Source organism: Myotis yumanensis, unplaced genomic scaffold (assembly GCF_028538775.1).
Source record: "Myotis yumanensis isolate MYYU_CA2020_CCGP unplaced genomic scaffold, mMyoYum1.0.hap1 SCAF_16, whole genome shotgun sequence".
In the NCBI taxonomy this organism is placed as follows: domain Eukaryota; kingdom Metazoa; phylum Chordata; class Mammalia; order Chiroptera; family Vespertilionidae; genus Myotis; species Myotis yumanensis.
In genome coordinates, this window is record NW_027223767.1 from 18,132,355 (window position 1) to 18,150,845 (window position 18,491).

The 18,491-nt window shown below is 40.4% G+C and overlaps 1 protein-coding gene across 1 annotated transcript in view; it reads left to right on the forward strand.

Moving 5' to 3' along the window:
* Positions 1 to 18,491, forward strand: part of SMG6 (SMG6 nonsense mediated mRNA decay factor) — a 214,971-nt gene that overhangs the window by 34,599 nt on the left and 161,881 nt on the right. Inside the window, exons 9-10 of the mRNA XM_070394713.1 lie at positions 8,990 to 9,051; positions 16,289 to 16,434. Of these exons, the coding sequence (XP_070250814.1) occupies positions 8,990 to 9,051; positions 16,289 to 16,434 (208 nt within the window). The remainder of the gene's footprint in view (positions 1 to 8,989; positions 9,052 to 16,288; positions 16,435 to 18,491) is intronic.

Below are 18,491 nucleotides of genomic sequence, written 5' to 3' on the forward strand. Positions count from 1 at the left end.
CAGCAGAGTGGTTTGTGAAACCTTTGTGACCACATCTTTCTTAAACTGAAGCTTTGTTCTCCTTTGGGTTCTTAGATTAGTTCTTACCCCTCCCTTTCCTGAGAGTCAGGGGTTTTCCTGTATTGTAGTAGGTGGGTAGGAAGGAGGGTAAGTTTTCAGATATTTTTTTTTTTTTTTTTTGGACAGTGCACAGTCCCTTGATGATAGTGTGTGATTGAAGGCACAAACATTCTTTGACTCTTGAAGAACTGTTTCCTTATTATTAATCAGGCAGATTGTGGGTTTATTGAGAAAAATGTTAGGGGCTTTTTTTTTTTTTTTTTTTTTTTTACTATTTTACTGTTAGGGAAAAGAAACTTTAAAAAAAAATATATGTATATATTTTATTGATTTTAGAGAGGAAGGGAGAAAGAGAGAGAGAAACATCAGTGATGAGAGAGAATCATTGATTGGCTGCTTCCTGCATGCCTCCTACTGGGGATCGAGCCTGCAACTCATGCATGTGCCCTTGACTGGAATCAAACCCAGGACCCTTTAGTCTGCAGGCCAGCCCTCTATCCATTGAGACAAACCAGCTAGGGCTAGAATGTCCTTTTTTTAAAAAATATATTTTATTGATTTTTTACAGAGAGGAAGGGAGAGGGATAGAGAGTTAGAAACATCGATGAGAGAGAAACATCGATCAGCTGCCTCCTGCACACTCCCTACTGGGGATGTGCCCGCAACCAAGGTACATGCCCCTGACCGGAATCGAACCTGGGACCCTTCAGTCCGCAGGCCGACACTCTATCCACTGAGCCAAACCGGTTACGGCTAGAATGTCCTTTTTTAAATGGAGGTTTTCTTATGTATTTCCCTGCTCAAAACCCTTCAGTGGCTATAAGGTCAAACTCTTTAACAAGGACTTTGACAACTTGGTCCAGTTTATTTCTCCATCCTCCCTTTTGCAGACTCTCCCTCCTGGCCATGCCAGTCTGTAATGTACCACTCTTGGGACCATCACATATGCCATTCCCTTTGCTTCTCTCCAAAACCAACTGATTAATTTACTCAACCTTCAGGCTTCAACTCAAGGGTCTCTTCCTTTGGAGATCTCTGGTGCTCCTGTTGTGGAAATACACAGCATCCTGTACTTCCTCAGTCTTGATACTAATTGTGTCATCGGTGGAGCAGGGATTATCTCTGCCTTGTCTGTAGTTCGTGCACAGTGTCATGTACACAGAAGATGGTAAGTTTGTGTTGAATGGGTTCTTCTCACCCTCTGTTGACCCATTCATTTATAAGATGAGTTTGAATTTGTGTTTGTGTCTTTAGAGAACTACTTTCTGGTTGCCCACATGATTACCGATTAGAAGGTTCAGCCATTTCCTCTTATCTTACTTTGTGCAGTTCAGACACAGGATATACCAGCTCCCCTACTTTTTGGTGGATGGGCATGAGAGTTCCCAGGCCCTGAGAAAGATGAGTCAGAAAGAAGAGTCATTCAGAAAGTAACCCAGTCAGAGCAACAGTGTTGTCCTTTGGCTGAACTTTCTCTCTTCTTCTGTATACTTAGAGATGCTAAACTGGTGGCACTTTTGTACTCGTTGCTATAGATTGTCAGACCGCAGCACAGGGATTCATAAACCTTAATCTGGCACTTTCCTTTGATTAGGGATGTTTTGGGAAATGTTCAGAGGCTCTCAGGCCTAAGTGAAACCTTTATTGGACTGATTATGTTCTGTTTCCACCTGGTCACTTAGCCTCATAGTGGCTTCCAAGGTGAAAACCAGGAGCATCCCATTCATATTTCTTTGTAGGGTTTAGCATATTTGAGTTTAGAATCTTTGAGAACAGCAGTCTTTTGGCATTTGGTGGGGTTTTGTTTTTTGCTATCATAGAATAGGATGGTGCTTACTCAGAAGCTGGCAAGAAAGGTTAGATTTAGGTAGAATTATACGTTTGTGGGCCTTTAGAATTGTAAGGAACACTGTAGATTGATGATTCTCCTGAGGTGGTAGGAGGTAGGTAGGTAGGTATCAGAATATCCAGGAAATGGGGTTTCTATTAAATCATACTACCCTTCACTCTTCATGCCCTTGGGAATCATTGCTGATTCCAGTACATGTGTGTGGTAGGTATTTCTCAAGTGTTGCACAGGTAAAAACATTTTTGAGATGTCAGTGTTATAGGTGATCTAGCACAGGGATCCAGCTTGATTGTGAAGGGCCAGATAGTAAATATTTTTAGGCTTTTGGACCATATATTCTCTGCTGCAGCTATTCAGTTCTGCCTTTGCAGGGGGAAAACAGCTACAAACAGTATGTAAACAAACGTTTCAGCAGAACCATATTCATGAATACTGAAATTTAAATGTCATGGGTCATGAAATATTTTTATTTTTTATTTTAACTGTTAAAAAATATAAAATCCATTCTTAGCTCATGGGTCATACCAAAACACACACAACACAAACAAACAAACAAAAAAAACAGTAGCAGGCTAGATTTGCCCTTGAGCCATAGTTTGCTGACCCATGATCTAGCCCAGTGGTCCCCAATTCTGGCTGTTTTTCAGAATTACCTGGAGACCTTTTAAAAATGCTGATTTGCAGTCCCCAACCCCCCCCCTCTCTGAAGATTTGATTCTGTAGGACGGGGAATCTATTTTTTACAAAAGCTCTTGTGATGCACATACAATGAGAGTTATGGAATCACTGAACTGATCTCACTCAACCTCATTTTATAGTTGAGACAGCTTTTGAAAGATGAGGTGAACTTGGGGTGGGGGACACACAATACAATATACAGATGATGTGTTGTAGAATTGTACACCTGAAACCTATATAATTTTATTAACCAGTGTCACTCCAGTAAATTCAATAATTTTTAAAAAAAAGATGAAGTGACTTGCCAATACTTATATAGCAAATAAATGACATAACCAAAATTTGAACCTAGATCTTCCACTCTAAGATCAGTAAGTCTTTGATCATACTCTTCTACCCTACTCTCTCCCTCCAAACAAACAAATGAACAATAAATATAGAGCAGTCACAAAATTGTGGTTCCATTCTTTCTTTACCTAGTGCCAATTTCCCTCCTGAGAGCCTGCCGGGTACTCTAAGCTCGGCTGTCCTTCTGCTTGCTGGCTGGATTTTCTGGAACTGACTGCTGATTTGACATTTAGCCCAATTTCCCTCCAGTCTGCTGGCATTAAGTAGGAGAGATAATGAAATAATAGCCAGTAAATTGCTTTAATGTAAGACTTTGTTGAGGCAGCACTAAACTGCAGTGTGAGGGTGAGAGCCGTGGTTTCAAGGGGTGCATTAGTTGGAAGAGGTGGTTTTAAGAGGCACATTTTACACTTGAATTCACATGGCTCAGATCCAGCTGTCTAAGTAGGACATCTCTACATGAAACTTGTGCTTAATTAGAGCTAATTGAGCTGTCATCCTGCCCAGAACAATTCAGAGGTGGAGAAACTAAAGGTGAGGAGTAATTACCATTCCTGCTTTACTTCAGCCTCTGTGTGACTCTTTATGTCCTAGAAAGAGGAATACTGAAAGTCCTAAGGAATAATTTTTATCTCTACTAAATGATTATTGCATTACTGATTAATTGATAGGGTTCCCACATTTTGTGTGCCAGGTTGTTCCCTCCCCAAACCCCTCCATGGCCCCCCCCACTTTAAAAAAATATGTTTTTATTCATTTCAGAGAGAGGAAGGGAGAGAGAGAAACATCATTGATGAGAAAGAATAATCCATTGGCTGCCTCCTGCACGCCCCCTATTGGGCATTGAGCCCGAAACCCAGGCATGTGCCCTGACTGGGAATTGAGCTGGTGACCTCTTGGTTTCTGGGTCGACACTCAACCGCTGAGCCACACAGGCTGGGCTTTTATTATCATCTTAGATCTCATCTCTCACAAAGACTTTTTTTGGCTGAGGGATAGAGACAGGGAAATGCAGTGCTCCTGGCACCTTCATAGCCCTCAGGCCTTGTCTTAGGTTTTGGAACATAAATGGGGAGTTGGCAAGTTGGTATGTTATTTGTTTATCTTTTGTTCTTGGACTATAAGTTCCTTGGCATTTGAGACCCTGTCTTCTGGTTTGCTCTTGACTCTGCCTGGCATAGGAGCATGGGGATGAAGGTGAACAGCATAACCTCTGTGCTCACTCTCCTCTATCCTGTGATCTCAGTGCTTTAGGGAGATGATAAATGGGCTTTGATTGCCTATTCTGAAAGTCCCAGACATTTACTAATAGGTACCATTGAAATTTGGTCTCATCTAAGAGGACAGAACCTCCTTTTAAAAACAAAGTTTTTTTTTAAACATGTGTATGTATGTGTGTGTGTTTTTAAATACTTGATATATAAAAGAAATATTCTGGACAGATTAATTAGAGAATGATAATTAATACTCCCCAAAACACTTTAAAAATGCACATTAGAATTCCTTTTAATACTGAATACTCTTACTATCCTTAAAGTGATTCAGTTTTTAGAAATTCAGTTTACACACTATTATTTAGAAGCAAAAGCAACTATTTAGGAATGGAAATTGGGTGTATTTCAGAATCTTCTCCTCTGTGTCATATTTTTACCTCTGAGCAGCTTCTTTCTCCTTCCTTGCTCCACAGTTCATAAAGCAGTAGAGTGATAATTACCAGGGCTTGCATAAAACATTTACTCTTCAAAATGCTTTAAATTTATATTATCTACTTTTGTCCTTTCAGCTTGGAGTTAGGTAATGCCAATGGTGGAAATTAAATTTTACAGTTGAGGAACAACCTAAACCATTTTACCCATAATCCCATAGTTAAGGGCAGGACAGTCATACTTGTGAGTGTCTAGAGACTTAACCATCCAGCTACTGCCATTAGTGTCTCTTTGGATCATTGCTTTTAGGTGGTACAAAAGGCTCAGGAGTCCATACATAGTGACTTGGTTTTGAACTTAAAATAAAGAGTTAGGAGCCCTTTAATAATTATAACTCTGTTCCTCGGGGCTGTACCTAAGAAGCATTTTTAGTTTCTGGTGAATAGTATGTAAATGTACAAGAAAGATCTGGAGGCAAATAGTCTCATCGTTTGAGGAGTAATATTTTTTTCTCTACCTGAATGAGACCATCTGAGTGTATTACTAAAAAACAAAAAGTTATGCCCTGGCTGGTGTGGCTCGGTTGGTTTGAGCATCATCCCGTACACCAAAAAGTGGCAAAACAGGGTCCCAAATGCACATACCTAGGTTGCGGGTCCAGGGTATGCACAAGAGGCAGCCAGTTGATGTTTCTCTCTCACATTGATGATGTCCCCCCCGCCCCCCATTCCTCTCTAAAAACAAACAAACAACAACAACAAAAACAATCCATAAAAAGTTACAAAAATGAAAGCCAGTCTATGATGTGTTGGAGAGGGAAGAAAGCTCAAATAAGACAAGACTTTCCTTATTGTGGACTTGGTATCAGTTAGGTTTTTCAAAACAGAAGACTTTATATTGTTATATACAGTGTTGATTAGGCCCATATTGTCAATGTCTAACAAATCTACTTTCTCAATATAACATGCTTTATTTCCTCTTTCTAGAATGCATCTAAATTTTTAACTTCTTTCCTACTTGAAGTGTTGTTGGTGATTTAAAACAAAACAGTTGACCCTTGAGCAGTGTGGGGTCAAGGGCCCTGATGACCTACACTGTCCAAAATCCATGTGTAACTTTTGACTCATTTAACTACTAATAGCCTGCTTGACTCATTTAATTACTAACTACCTGAGGCCTTACCGATAACATAAACAGTTGATTAATACCCTATTTTGTATGTTATATGTAATAATGTTATATTCTTACAATAAAGTAATCCAGGAAAGAAGTTACTAAGAAAAACATAAGGATGTTGTTCAAAAGTCAACTATATGTTTAGGGTGACAGATACTTTCAGACTAAAACTAAAGCAGTGGTTCTCATTAACTAAGGTCAGAGAGAATGTATTTTTGCCTCTAGTTTGAAAAGTTCCTGAAGATTCCCTTTATGCTCACTGGTAGAAACAAAATGCATTGAAATTCACTTTCTACTACATATAGTAAAATACAATAATGGCCAGTGCAAATTCAGGTAATTAAGTGGGCTTCATCTATTACCCTAAGGCAGTGGTTCTCAACCTTCCTAATGCCGCGACCCTTTAATACAGTTCCTCATGTTGGGGTGACCCCCAACCATAAAATTATTTTTGTTGCTACTTCATAACTGTAATTTTGCTACTGTTATGAATCGTAATGTAAATATCTGATATGCAGGATGTATTTTCATTGTTACAAATTGAACATAATTAAAGCCATAGTGATTAATCACGAAAACAATATGTAATTATATATGTGTTTTCCGATGGTCTTAGGTGACCCCTGTGAAAGGGTCGTTCGACCCCCAAAGGGGTTGCGACCCACAGGTTGAGAACCGCTGCTCTAAGGGAAGGATCTTGGGGAAGTATAGGTAGAACCACGATATTCAGAAACAGACAACGAGTGCTCTCATTTTACTCCAGGAGGCATTGTAGATCACATAGTATGAGTTTCCTATCTAATAAGTAAGGAAAACTTAAAAGTAAAACTGGGCTGCCTTTTTTTTTTTTTTTTTTAATATATTTTTTACAGAGAGGAAGGGAGAAGGATAGAGAGTTAGAAACATTGATCAGCTGCTTCCTGCACACCCCCTACTGGGGATGTGCCCTCAACCAAGGTACATGCCCTTGACTGAAATTGAACCTGGGACCCTTCAGTCCACAGGCTGACGCTCTGTCCACTGAGCCAAACCAGTTAGGGCCTGAGCTGCTTTTTAATTGCTCTTATTTTTTCATCAGCCTTTCACGAGTAAAGCTCACCAGTTCTCTTCCTGAGATAGATGCAGTATAAGGAAAGGAGAACTTTTTGGAATCAGAGGACTTAGGTTTAAGTTCCAATTCTTCCATTTACTGCTTTAAGTTGTTTAAATTTCTGAGCTGCCTTGTAGCTTAGGGGATGGTAATTGCCTTGAATGAGATGGGTTAATATTGTTTTGTTTCTATCAAACTATCCTGTATGTATAAATATAACCGGTTGTAAAGGATTTCTCCTGGTAATGGATGAGTTAACCAGTTTATGATTGACAACTGTGGGGAAAGGGATAAAATAGGAATAGAGAGAGAATAGATATTTTACCTTATCTTGAAATAATTTCATACCTGTAGAAAAGTTGTAAGAATGATACAAAGAACTTCCATATAGCCTTTACCCAGATTCTCTAGTTGTTAACATTTTACTACTTGTTTTATCACTCATTGGGGTAGAATGTTCAACTAACAATTGAGTGTTTACAACAAGTCAAGCATGCTTTTACTTGCCTTATCTCAAGCTACCAACCCATTAATATATGGGTACTGTTATCACCATGTATAGAAAGAAAAATTTACGGGGCTTCAGCCAGTTGTCTGAGATCCCCTAGCAGATAAATGGCAGAGATTTGACAGGAACGTCCGTGTTTTTCACCACTTTTCTCTACTAGTAGATCTAGAGACTTGCATGTCGATGTGACAAAGACACATCGATTGGTTGCCTCCTGCACACGGCCCAACCAGGGCTAGGAATCAAGTCTGCAGCCAAGGTATGGCCTTTGACTGGAATTGAACCTGGGACCCTTCAGTCCTCAGGCCGATGCTCTATCCACTGAGCCAAACCAGCTAGGGCATCTAGAGCTTTTTAACTAGAAATCAATGTTTGATATAGTATTGCTGACTAAATGTAATTCGTTTAAACAAAGATAAAGATTGAAGTTTGTATGCAGAATTTGCTGTTGAAGTCATTGGTGGGGTGAGAATGCACTCCTTTTCCCACACCTAGCTTCTGTATGAAATAGATAGAATGGCCATAACTTGATTGGCGTTCTGTTTTGCAAGGGAGTAAATCAAAAGAGGTTTTTTTTTCTTGGGCAGAGTATCCAGAGGTGCTGGACTGTTCCTTGCCCTAATCACCCCCTGAGATCAAGATTCTTGACTCCTCTGAGCATATTGCTTCTAGGAGACCAGGGAAGATGACAACAAGATTTGATCTTTTATTATCTTCGCTTTCTTTGGAGTTAAATTTCCACCCTTGTTTTGCTCAGAGGAATCTCTCCCCTCAGTTTTAATAGCAGTAGGTTTTCGAGAACATGGAACTGAGATTGTAAATTTTTACTTCATGGGCCAGATGTGGCTGGCATGTTCGTGTTTTGCCTAATGTTTACTTTTTTTCCTTTTTCTTTTTTTTAATTGGAAGCCAACATTTAAAAGCTAGAGGATTTCACATAAAAACCCAGCTTTCAGCTCTTCTTTAAAAGACAAAAAAAAAAAAGGAAAGAAATGATAATCCTGGGTCCATAAAGAGTAGACCAGCCATGGATTACTACTGTCCCCACCAGCCTATTTCAAACCTGGCCTCCTGTGAACACTTGAATTTTCAGCTCCAGACCTTGAAATTGAACTTTAGTCTTAAAAGATGGAGACGTATAATTTGATGAGCTAGTTAGTGGTGGGTTACTTTATCCTTGTTTACCAAAGAAGAGTCCTGCTTTCTTGGTTAGAAAGAAAAATAACTCATGAATAAGATTAGGGACTTATCCAAAATCACTATTATCCCTGTCCATGTCAGTGTTTCATTTCCATCATCATGGTGTAAGAGTGGCTCACAGATTTCAGAGAGCTGCAGGCATCTTTCCACTCAGCTTAGTTGGGATTCAACTCTTCATTCCCTGCACACAGGCACTGCTGCCAGCAGAGGGTGCTATCCACTCACTGAGGCTGCTGTCATTTTGGCTCAGTTGAGCAGCAGCTGTTGGGCATGTGCCCTGGGTCTGTGTGAGAGTTTGGGCATGTCTATTTGGTTCACATCCCTAGTGCCCACCCCTTAGACCCTGGCCAGGTTATTGTGTCACTAGGGACTCTGTTCAGTAACAGGAAACTGGGGAAAGTTTAATTGTTTTCTCCTCTCTTTTTCCCATGCAGCTGAACAAAAGGTTCATCCTCAGTTTTCTCCATGCCCATGGGAAGCTGTTTACCCGGATTGGGTAAGTGTGCAGGATGTTTATTTTATTTTCCTACATTACAAGTCATTTTGGAATTTAATATTGTTAGCAACTAGACTGTGTTTGTAACTGAGGGCACAGGGTGTGAATTCTTAGAGGCCTCCACCTTCTCTTCCCTTCACTCACTCCTACTTTGCTCATGAAGTTTGGGAAATATGATTCTCCATCCCTATGTCATCCCTCTTTCTCTACCTTTACTAAAGCCCCCTTTAAACACAGTCTTTTCTCAACCCCCCACTCTTAATCCCTCTGGATTTCTCTTTCCTCTGCCTTCCATCTCAGCCCCCTAGGAGCTCCTTAAAGAAGTCATGTTCATTTCCTGGGTGCAACTGCCAAGGGTCCTCCTTGGGAAGAATACTGTCCACTCATTTTCCCTTAAAGAGAAGAGTAGCATTTTTTTTCCCCTCCCAACATTTTTTCTTCCTCCTGAACCATACCCCTTCCTTCTATGCTCAGGTTTCTGTACCATATTGCTGATCTCAGTAAATGCTAAAACTTTTCTAGGTTTCACCATCTCCCATGGATTTACATATAAATCTCAGGGAAGGTGCTGTGTGTGCAAAACCCTGTTACTTCACCCATTAAATCCCTGGACAGAGATCAAGTTTTGAGTGTTCCTTTGGTGGATCAGAGTTGTTTTCCACTGTATAAAACCAGCAATCCTAAAGCCTGACTAACGCCTGCACACCAGAGCACGTGTGCGCTGAGTGCTCTTCCGTCTCGGAGAGGACTAGGTGGCGGTGCTCTTAGAGAGCTCTTCTGCATTTTAATGTTTTCTGACTTGGAGGTTTTATTGTAAGCTACCCTTTGAGGTGATTTGTTTCGGATTATAGATCTCACTGTTGTTGTCAGTGTTTTCCTTTCACTTTCTGTCATAACCTTGTAAGTTTATCTCTAATGCTCTAGAAGGTTTTCTTAGTGGGAGAGGCTGAAAGGCTTTGTCCTGCTTTGAAGAAACATTGTTCTATGGATGTTGAACTAGAAAGTATGCTTATTACATATTCATTTATTATCAAACATAGATAAGAGTGACAGTGATGATTATCACAAAGGTAGTCTTTAAATGACTTGGGAGACGAGTACTGCCAATAGATGTACCCCTATTATTAGAAATAAGTGTGAGGAGATTCACTTAGGAAAAGTAAACTAGGTGCATCATTAGCTCCCCTCTCACTACCTCTCCTACCCCCATGTAAGTCTACTTTGGCAGGAGTTTTTGCCTAACAGTGTTGTATCTTAGTGCTTATCATGTACTAGATGCTCAGCAAATATTTGTTGTATGAATGAGTGAATCATTACAGAAATGAATAGACTGTGAAAGATTGGAGAGAAGGATCTAGTTCGTATTCTAGTAGGTAGGTTATAGTAGACCCAGGTCAGTTATTAGTGAGGAATGTAAAGCTGCAGTTTCAAGTGGGCAAGATGATATCAGTATCATTTTATAGCAGGAAGTACTATTGTGTTGCACTTAAAATAGCTACTTTGGTTCTTTATCACTTTATCATCTTTTTTAGTTCTCATTTTTTAAATCTTTCTTTCCCTTACTACCTTTTCACTCAGTTTTCCTCTCCTTTTCTCATGTTTGTTCTTTACATTTTCATGTACCATGTTGCTTTAAGTCAGGGTTTCTCAATCTCTATACTATTCATATTTTGAGCATTATAATTCTTTGTTGTAGGGAGCTGTCCTGTGCATCATATGATGTTTAACAGCATCCAGTCTTCTACCTACTACATGCCAGTAGCATTGTGCCCCCCCTCTGCCCCAGTTGTGATAATTAAAAATGTCTCCAGACATTACCAAATGTTCTCTGGGGGCAAAATTGCTCCTGATTGAGAACCACTGCTCTAGGTATTTGTTAGTTTTTTTAGAGACTTTTGGGACTAAAGAAGTTATAAATCTTGGTCCGGAATGTAGGAATATTTAGGATATATTTTTGTCAAGTTAGGCATTAATATTTTTTCCCCTCTTTTAAAATTCTCACATTTATTTATATATATTTTTGGAGGAGGCTTGAGAAAGAATCACAGTAATGATTAAAAAGCTAGAAAATGATTTCTAGAGGAAAAATTAATCTTGAAAAAGTTAAGGTAAAAAATGATTTATTTAAAGACAGCTGTTTGTTCCCCTGTGTTTAACTATAAAAGAGTTATAACCAGGTAGTTTTGATTTCTGTGGGAAGACAACAAGAGAAAGTAGGCTTATGTTGCAGCTGGAGAGATTTGGGTTAGGTGTAAGAAAATTTCACAGAGAAGATGTTCAGGAATTTTCTTTTCTGAAATCCTTTAAAGATTATCTCATTTGTCAGAGATGGTTTGCTGTGGTCCAGTTTATTTTTCAGTATCTCTTCCATCCCTGCATATAACATATTCTCTTGGCAAAAGATAAGGCCAGTCTAGTTGCACCTTCATAAAAAATGAGTTATAGTAGTGTTCACATGAGGAGAACGTATGTAAAGTCTAGGCGCTCCAGCCCCTTGATGACTATTCTTCCTATGCTCCCCTGGAGGTGAAAGAGAATTGAGTCCCATGTTTATTCTGGAAGGCAGAAACAGTAAAAACTTTGCTATTGGAAAAAAAAGTATAGAAGTCTGTAAGACTAGAAAAGCAATGAGCCCAAGCCACACACAACAACATGGACTGTTGCCTAATTACCAAGAAGATGTGAAATGTCGGAGGCGTTGAAAACGAATTAAGAGTGAGGAGTTTGTAATGGGGAGCAGCTGAAGACACATCCACTGTCTGGCCTGCCTTTTGAGAAAAGCCCCAGTGTTGCTCTCCAATCTTCATTTTCTCTGTGCCCAGCATTGCAAATTGCATCAGCATATGCTTGAATGCCTACTGTGTGCAACCCAAGCCTCCTTACTCTCAGCATCCAGTGAAAAAGAGGTGTGGAGTGTTAGATGGAATCAAGTGCCAAAGAACTTATTTTTCACCACTGACTAGTTACAAAACCTTGAGAATGAACAAGTCAGAGCCTCTGTGGGCTTCGATTTCCTTATCAGTTGTTTAAGTAGAAGCTACCCAAGGTCCACTCCAGTCCTTATGTTCTGTAGCACTGTGATTTTTTTTTTCTCTCATGTCTCCCTTGTCACTCAGCTTAGTTTTATTTGTTTGCTACTGGGTTGCTTTTGTCTTGTTCTATTTTTTAAAATTAAGAAGTTGAGAAGAGTTCGGAAGCCTGATTCTTTTCTGAAGACAATGTTGTCTATCTCAGCTGTGTTCCTTAGTATCTAAGAGGTTGGGTCCTGCCCCGTTAGTCACTGTCTGAGTCACTCCATGTTGTCTGAAAAACTGGTTTCTTAAAACTGCCATTCAAATGAGATAAGGTGTCTCTAGAGACCACTCCAGAAAGCAGTCCCTTAAGTCAGTGAAATGCATAGCCTGAAAATGACTGTATCTTCTGCAGTTTTAAAGGATTGGGATAGAATCCTCTCAGGCACAGGAAGAGGAATCAATCAGGGGTGTAGAATGCCTTCTAACAGACACTTGCTTTCCTGGTGAGAGGCAGGCAGATCAGACCTGCCTTTGGACTCCACTGAGGGAAGTCAAGAAGCCAGCAGCCTATAGACCAGTGATGGCGAACCTATGACACGCGTGTCAGAGGTGACACGCGAACTCATTTTTTTGGTTGATTTTTCTTTGTTAAATGGCATTTAAATATATAAAATAAATATCAAAAATATGTCTTTGTTTTACTATGGTTGCAAATATCAAAAAATTTCTATATGTAACACGACACCAGAGTTAAATTAGGGTTTTTCAAAATGCTGACACGCCGAGCTCAAAAGGTTTGCCATCACTGCTATAGACTTTTGATTTGTGATAAGTAGAATAATTTTGCTTCCTGTTATTGTGTTGGTTAAAGTTACCAGTTTAGTTTTCACTTGCTTGCCTCATCATGCTATTTGCACTGCTTCAAGATCTCTTGGAATTCAAAAATTGATGTATTTATCTTGGACTTTGAATTGTTAAAAATATAATGTTTGTATTTTGATATACTTGTAAAATTATAATTGTTTTCTATAAAAGTCAGTAGTATGCATTGTAGGAGAAATCTTTTCATTGTACATAGTACTTATTGTAAATCACATAAAATATTTAGAAAACCCAACAAAAAGAAGAAAGAAAAAATTAACCATATTCTCACTATCCAGAGATAATTATCCACTGTTGACATTGGATGTATATTTTTATCTTTTTTCTATATACGTCACACACACATTTATTTTTACAAATATATGTCAAAAGGGTTCAGATTAAACTACTTTAAAACTTTCCATTTAATATATGTAAAACTTCACCAACATGATTAAAAAATCTAATATAACTTTTAAGAAATAGAATTAAATTTTACAGATGTGCCATCTTAACCAGTAGCTGTAACTGGGCATTTTAGGATACTTCCAATTTTTGCTGTTATAAATTACCATCTTTTTAAAAAATATATATTTTTATTGATTTCAGAGAGGAAGGAAGAGGGAGAGAGAGATAGAAACATCCAGGATGAGAGAGAATCATGGATCGGCTGCCTCCTGCAAGTCCCCCACTGGGGATCAAGCCCACAACCTGGGCATGTGCCCTTGACCGGAATCAAACCTGGGACCCTTCAGTTTGCAGGCCGATGCTTCATCCACTGAGCCAAACCAGCTAGAGCAAATTACCATCTTTTTATGCTTTCTCTTCTCCTGCTCCTCCTCCTCTGTTGCTACTGCTATTGCTGCATCTTGGCTAACAATTATTTAGTAATATATAAAATCTTCTAAAAACATAACATTATAGCTAAGACCAAAATTTCTTTCAGCTCTCCCCAAGCCCCTGTGCTCTCCAAAGAGATAACACTAGATATCAGGTTATATAATCTTTCAGACCTTTTTACTGCATTTACATATTTACATATATATCCATCAAAACCATAATTCTATTTTGTGGGTTGTTTCTAAACATAAGTTGTATTCTGTCATTATCTCAGTTTTAGTATGATTTTTGTACTTTAATATGGGGGTGGAGCAAAGAGGAAGACATAAAACTACTTATGGTAATTTGAAGCCAAAATCAGATAACATTTTAGCTACAAAATTGGGAACCAGAAGCCCCATTATTGAGCGCTGAGGAAGAGTCTTTTATCTGCGTGTCCCTCAGTTACTTCCTGACAAAGTGATTTTGTCTGAGTAGATCCATCTTCCCTCATATCTCAGAACTGAAGTTATTCTAACATCCTTATGCATTTGATTTTTTTCCTTTTGTTGATGGCGAATGAGTTGAAAGGCGAAGGGAAGATTGAAAAAACAAACAAATAAAAAAGAAGATGTGGATATTTGGCCTGGTGCTCCTTTCAGACCCCAGTCTGACCTAGGGAGCGTTAATGGATCTGTTTCAATTCCCGTCCCAGAGAAGAGGTTTCCTCAGACACAGCTTCGAAGCAAGACTGTCCCACGTGACACTCTGTCATGTCGTTCTGTGTTGGCTCTCTACCGCCTTTCAACACGGAGACACATGGCTCTGAAACTTGCCCAGTGTGGCTGCTTTTCAAGCAGAGTGAACTCTGCTATTCTCGTAATGAGAAGTGCTAGCCCCCCTCCCCACCTCCGACCAGAAAGAGTGCTGCACAGTGTCAGGATTTAAAATGAAACCTTTGTTATAGCCCATGGGGAAAATGGATCCAATCCAGCTCCAAACATATCATTCTGCCATTCCAAACCTACCAAGAGTTTTAATGGTTCTGAAACATTTTAGAGGGGGAAAAAGAGGGTTTTTTTGGTGGGTTTTGTGTGTGCGTGTGTGTTTTATATTTTTTTGTGGGGGATGGGGCACTTGAAATGGCTTATGGGGAGGTGGGAGCAAATGCATGGTATGTTTTATGCCAGTGAAAATGAAGACAGCTCAGCAGAGAAGGGAACTGGAATATAAACTGTAATTGACCCATAGTTGTGGCATGATTTCTGGGTATCAGAAGGTCAGTAATAAGAGTTGCCATCCAAGGGCAATGAATGAAGATTGCCAAAATGCCAGAAATCTCTGGAGTTTGCTAACCTGGGGAGGGTCCTACTCAGTGGGGAAAGGATCATGGTTTGGGTTACACTAGAAGCACCTTTCTCTAGGACTTGAAACTGTTTTGTCTTTTTTGAGAAGGATTTCCTTTCCTGTGGCTTTTCAGAAGCTGTTTATTAATCCAGCCTGAAGCTCTTCCTCACCCCGTCACCCAGTGCACTACAAACATTTTTTGGGGGGGGTGGGGGGGCGTTGAGGATGGATAAAAGATACTTTGTTGACCACGAATTGTTCAGCATCGCCCTAAGGCTCAATGCGCCTGGCTTCTCTCTCTAGCACCAAGTTTGAATTTGCTTTTTCTTTCTGACAACTTCAGCTGTGGTTTGTTCGTATTGCCAGAGGAGCTCCAGGCATGCACCACTGTTTGGGATCCAGTGGCCACATTTGGCAGTCAGCGGTTTGAATGACCTCTCTTTAGGAGCCCTAGGTCACTGGCTAGATTTCTACCTCCCTACATTACAGGCTCTTCCTGTATTAGGAGTGGCAGTTGGCCAGGGCATTATATTTCCACTGGCCTGAAAACATGCAGACCTTGATGAGCAGAGTCTTGTGAGAGTGAGGAGGACAGCAACACAGGAAAGGCTGAAACAGATCATTGGGGCCCTCAGTCTGAGAATTCTTCCAGGGGAAGTATGGGACCCTCAGGTGGAACAGTTGGTGAGACAATGCCTGAGAAGACGGCAGCAGAAAACTGTTTCTGGTTTCCTGAAGTAAAGCCTTGAGTAAAGAATCTTTAGATTTGTGAACCAGAGAGTTTGGGGAATATGTAGGTCTTAAAGCTTAAAGGAAATTTGTTTGCTATTTAGAAAAACCAATTGTTTCAGAGAGAAACTTTGATTTCATTTCAGCCTGAATCCAGTTATTGCCAAGGGTTAGGAAATAACATACCAAAGCATAATAACTCATAGCAATTTATCCAAAATTGAGCTGATTTATTTCCAAACCTCGAACACTTCTTTCTCTTAAATTTGTCCACAATCTTAGGATTGTAGGAAGGTTTGTGAAAGTAGCAAGGAGACACCCTATGCGTTAGTTGTCTGCTTTCAGAGAGAGAGAGAGAGAGAGAGAGAGAGAGAGAGAGAGAGAGAGTGTGTGTGTGTGTGTGTGTGTGTGTGTGTGTACCAGTGCTCTTGGGGATGTCTCTCACTGATGGGCTGGTGTATTTGTAGGATGGAGACATTCCCTGCAGTGGCTGAGAAGGTGCTCAAGGAGTTCCAGGTATTGTTGCAGCATAGTCCCTCTCCTGTTGGAAGTACTCGCATGCTGCAGCTTATGACCATCAACATGTTTGCTGTACACAACTCCCAGTTGAAAGGTAAGGCATGTTCACTTTCTTTATCTAGACAGATAAAGATTAATATAGCTTTTTTTCCTATGCTACCATACCACTAATTACCCCCCATCTCTCTCTCTCTCTCTCTCTCTCTCTCTCTCTCTCTCTCTCACACACACACACACACACACACACACACACACCCTCTTCCCCACCATTGCCTCTCACATCCTTAATTTGCTCTCTGAAATCTGTATGACTCTCTAGTGCTTGGGTGGGATGGAAGGAGGGAATCATGGGTATAGAGCTTAATTTGCAAACCCAGAGATGCTGTTGCACATCTGGCCATGCTAAAGGCAGCAGCAAGGCCTCTTGGAGTCTGCAGATCCAGAGCCTCTCCCAGGGGAGAGGCATTGCTGAAATGTTTCATCGCAGAGACCATACGCTTGGCAGGGACTGGGAATAGCTGTTTCTGGACTCATGTACCCTGTTTGTTCAATATGGAAAAGTCTAGTTCCCTGTGGGATATCCCTTGTGGGAGCCTGCCAGGGAGTAAGAACAGAGAATTGATGAGCTTTGGTGACTCAAATTGGAAGCACAAAAATCACCAGGCCCAGAGTTTGGCTAACATATTGGTGTGTATTCTGAAATGCTTTTTGGAACACTGAGGTTTTTTGAGGCAGGGGATGGGGTGGGAGGGGTCAGACAGATGCTCATTGACAGGATTTTTAAATGTTCTGATGACCAGGTCACAGCCAAAGGATGTTACCAGGATCCCGTCCTTTCCCTTTCCCTTTCCTGTTTCCTCTTCCTCTTCCCCTTTTCCTCTTCCTCCTACCCCTTCCCTTCCCATCTAGGTAAGAATATGAGGTTTAACTTGATGGAAATATGTAATATAGGAATAACATTATTTTGTGTTTGTTTGTAAGGGAGATTTGTTCCATGATGCTAAAAAAATTGTTTTAAAGCATTGACAGAGAGTGAAGTTTGGTTTCCTGGCTGAAAGGTTATTATCTGAAATGCCAAGAAATAGGAATTGCCCCATGGAGACTCCATTGTAAAACAGACCTGGTGTTTCTGGACAGGTTATTACTAGTTCTCTTATTGCACTTTTTCTTTTCTTTAAAAAAATGTTTATTGATTGGGGAGGGGGAGAGAAAACATTGATTTGTTGTTACACTTATTTATATATTTGTTGGTTGCTTCTTGTATGTGCCCTGACTGGGAATCGAACTCACAACCTTGGCATATTAGGATGATGCTATAACCAACTGAGCTACCCAGCCAGGGTCTTATTGCACATTTTCTTGGTGCTTTCTCTCACTCTGAAATTGATTTATTTTTCTTCCCATTTATTTTTGAGGGTTCTACATTAGCTTGCTGATGAGTGGGTATGCCACAATTTCCCTTGAAACTTGGTTCTTCCTGGGACTCTGTAAGGCTCTCTGCTAGTCTGTCTGGGTTTTCAGTCATATCTGATCTTCTCCGCTCAAGTTGGCTGCTTACAGCATTTAGAATTCCCAGCAGAAGGCAAGATGCAGAGGCTGAGGTGCCATTTTGAACTTGGCTAATTATTCCTGAGAACAGCTCCGAGGAAAGCATGCTGTCTGGGGGACAGTGGTGGTTTCCAGGAAGGAGGAAATAAAGTTTGTCAAGTGCTGTCCTGGTAAGGCTGTGAAGTCCAAAGGGGCAGGAGATTGATTCCTTCTTCATGACTCTGCTGGTTTAGCTACCAAGTGGGAAGCTCAATGGACTCAGGAAATGAGGCCTCCTGAGGTGCCCTCCTATTCATTGTCCTGCCTTCCTCTACCCTCAACCCACAGAGTTCAGTGAGCTGCTGTCACAGAGCTGCAGCCTCGGCCAAGGTATTTTTCTAGCATCAAGTGACCTGTAATCTTGGGAGGTGTGAATGTAAAGGACCTGCGGCTCTTGCCTGTGAAGCATCTGTTGTCAGCAGCTTCTGCTCCATGAAAAGGAACACCTTGGCTTTTTCGTAGGCCACCAGTGAGTCCTTTTCTTGTAGCTGTTGTTTAGTAAAGGTGAAAAGATACAGACGAAAGGAAGGTGAGATGGTGAGAACAGAGAAAGAAGGAAATAGG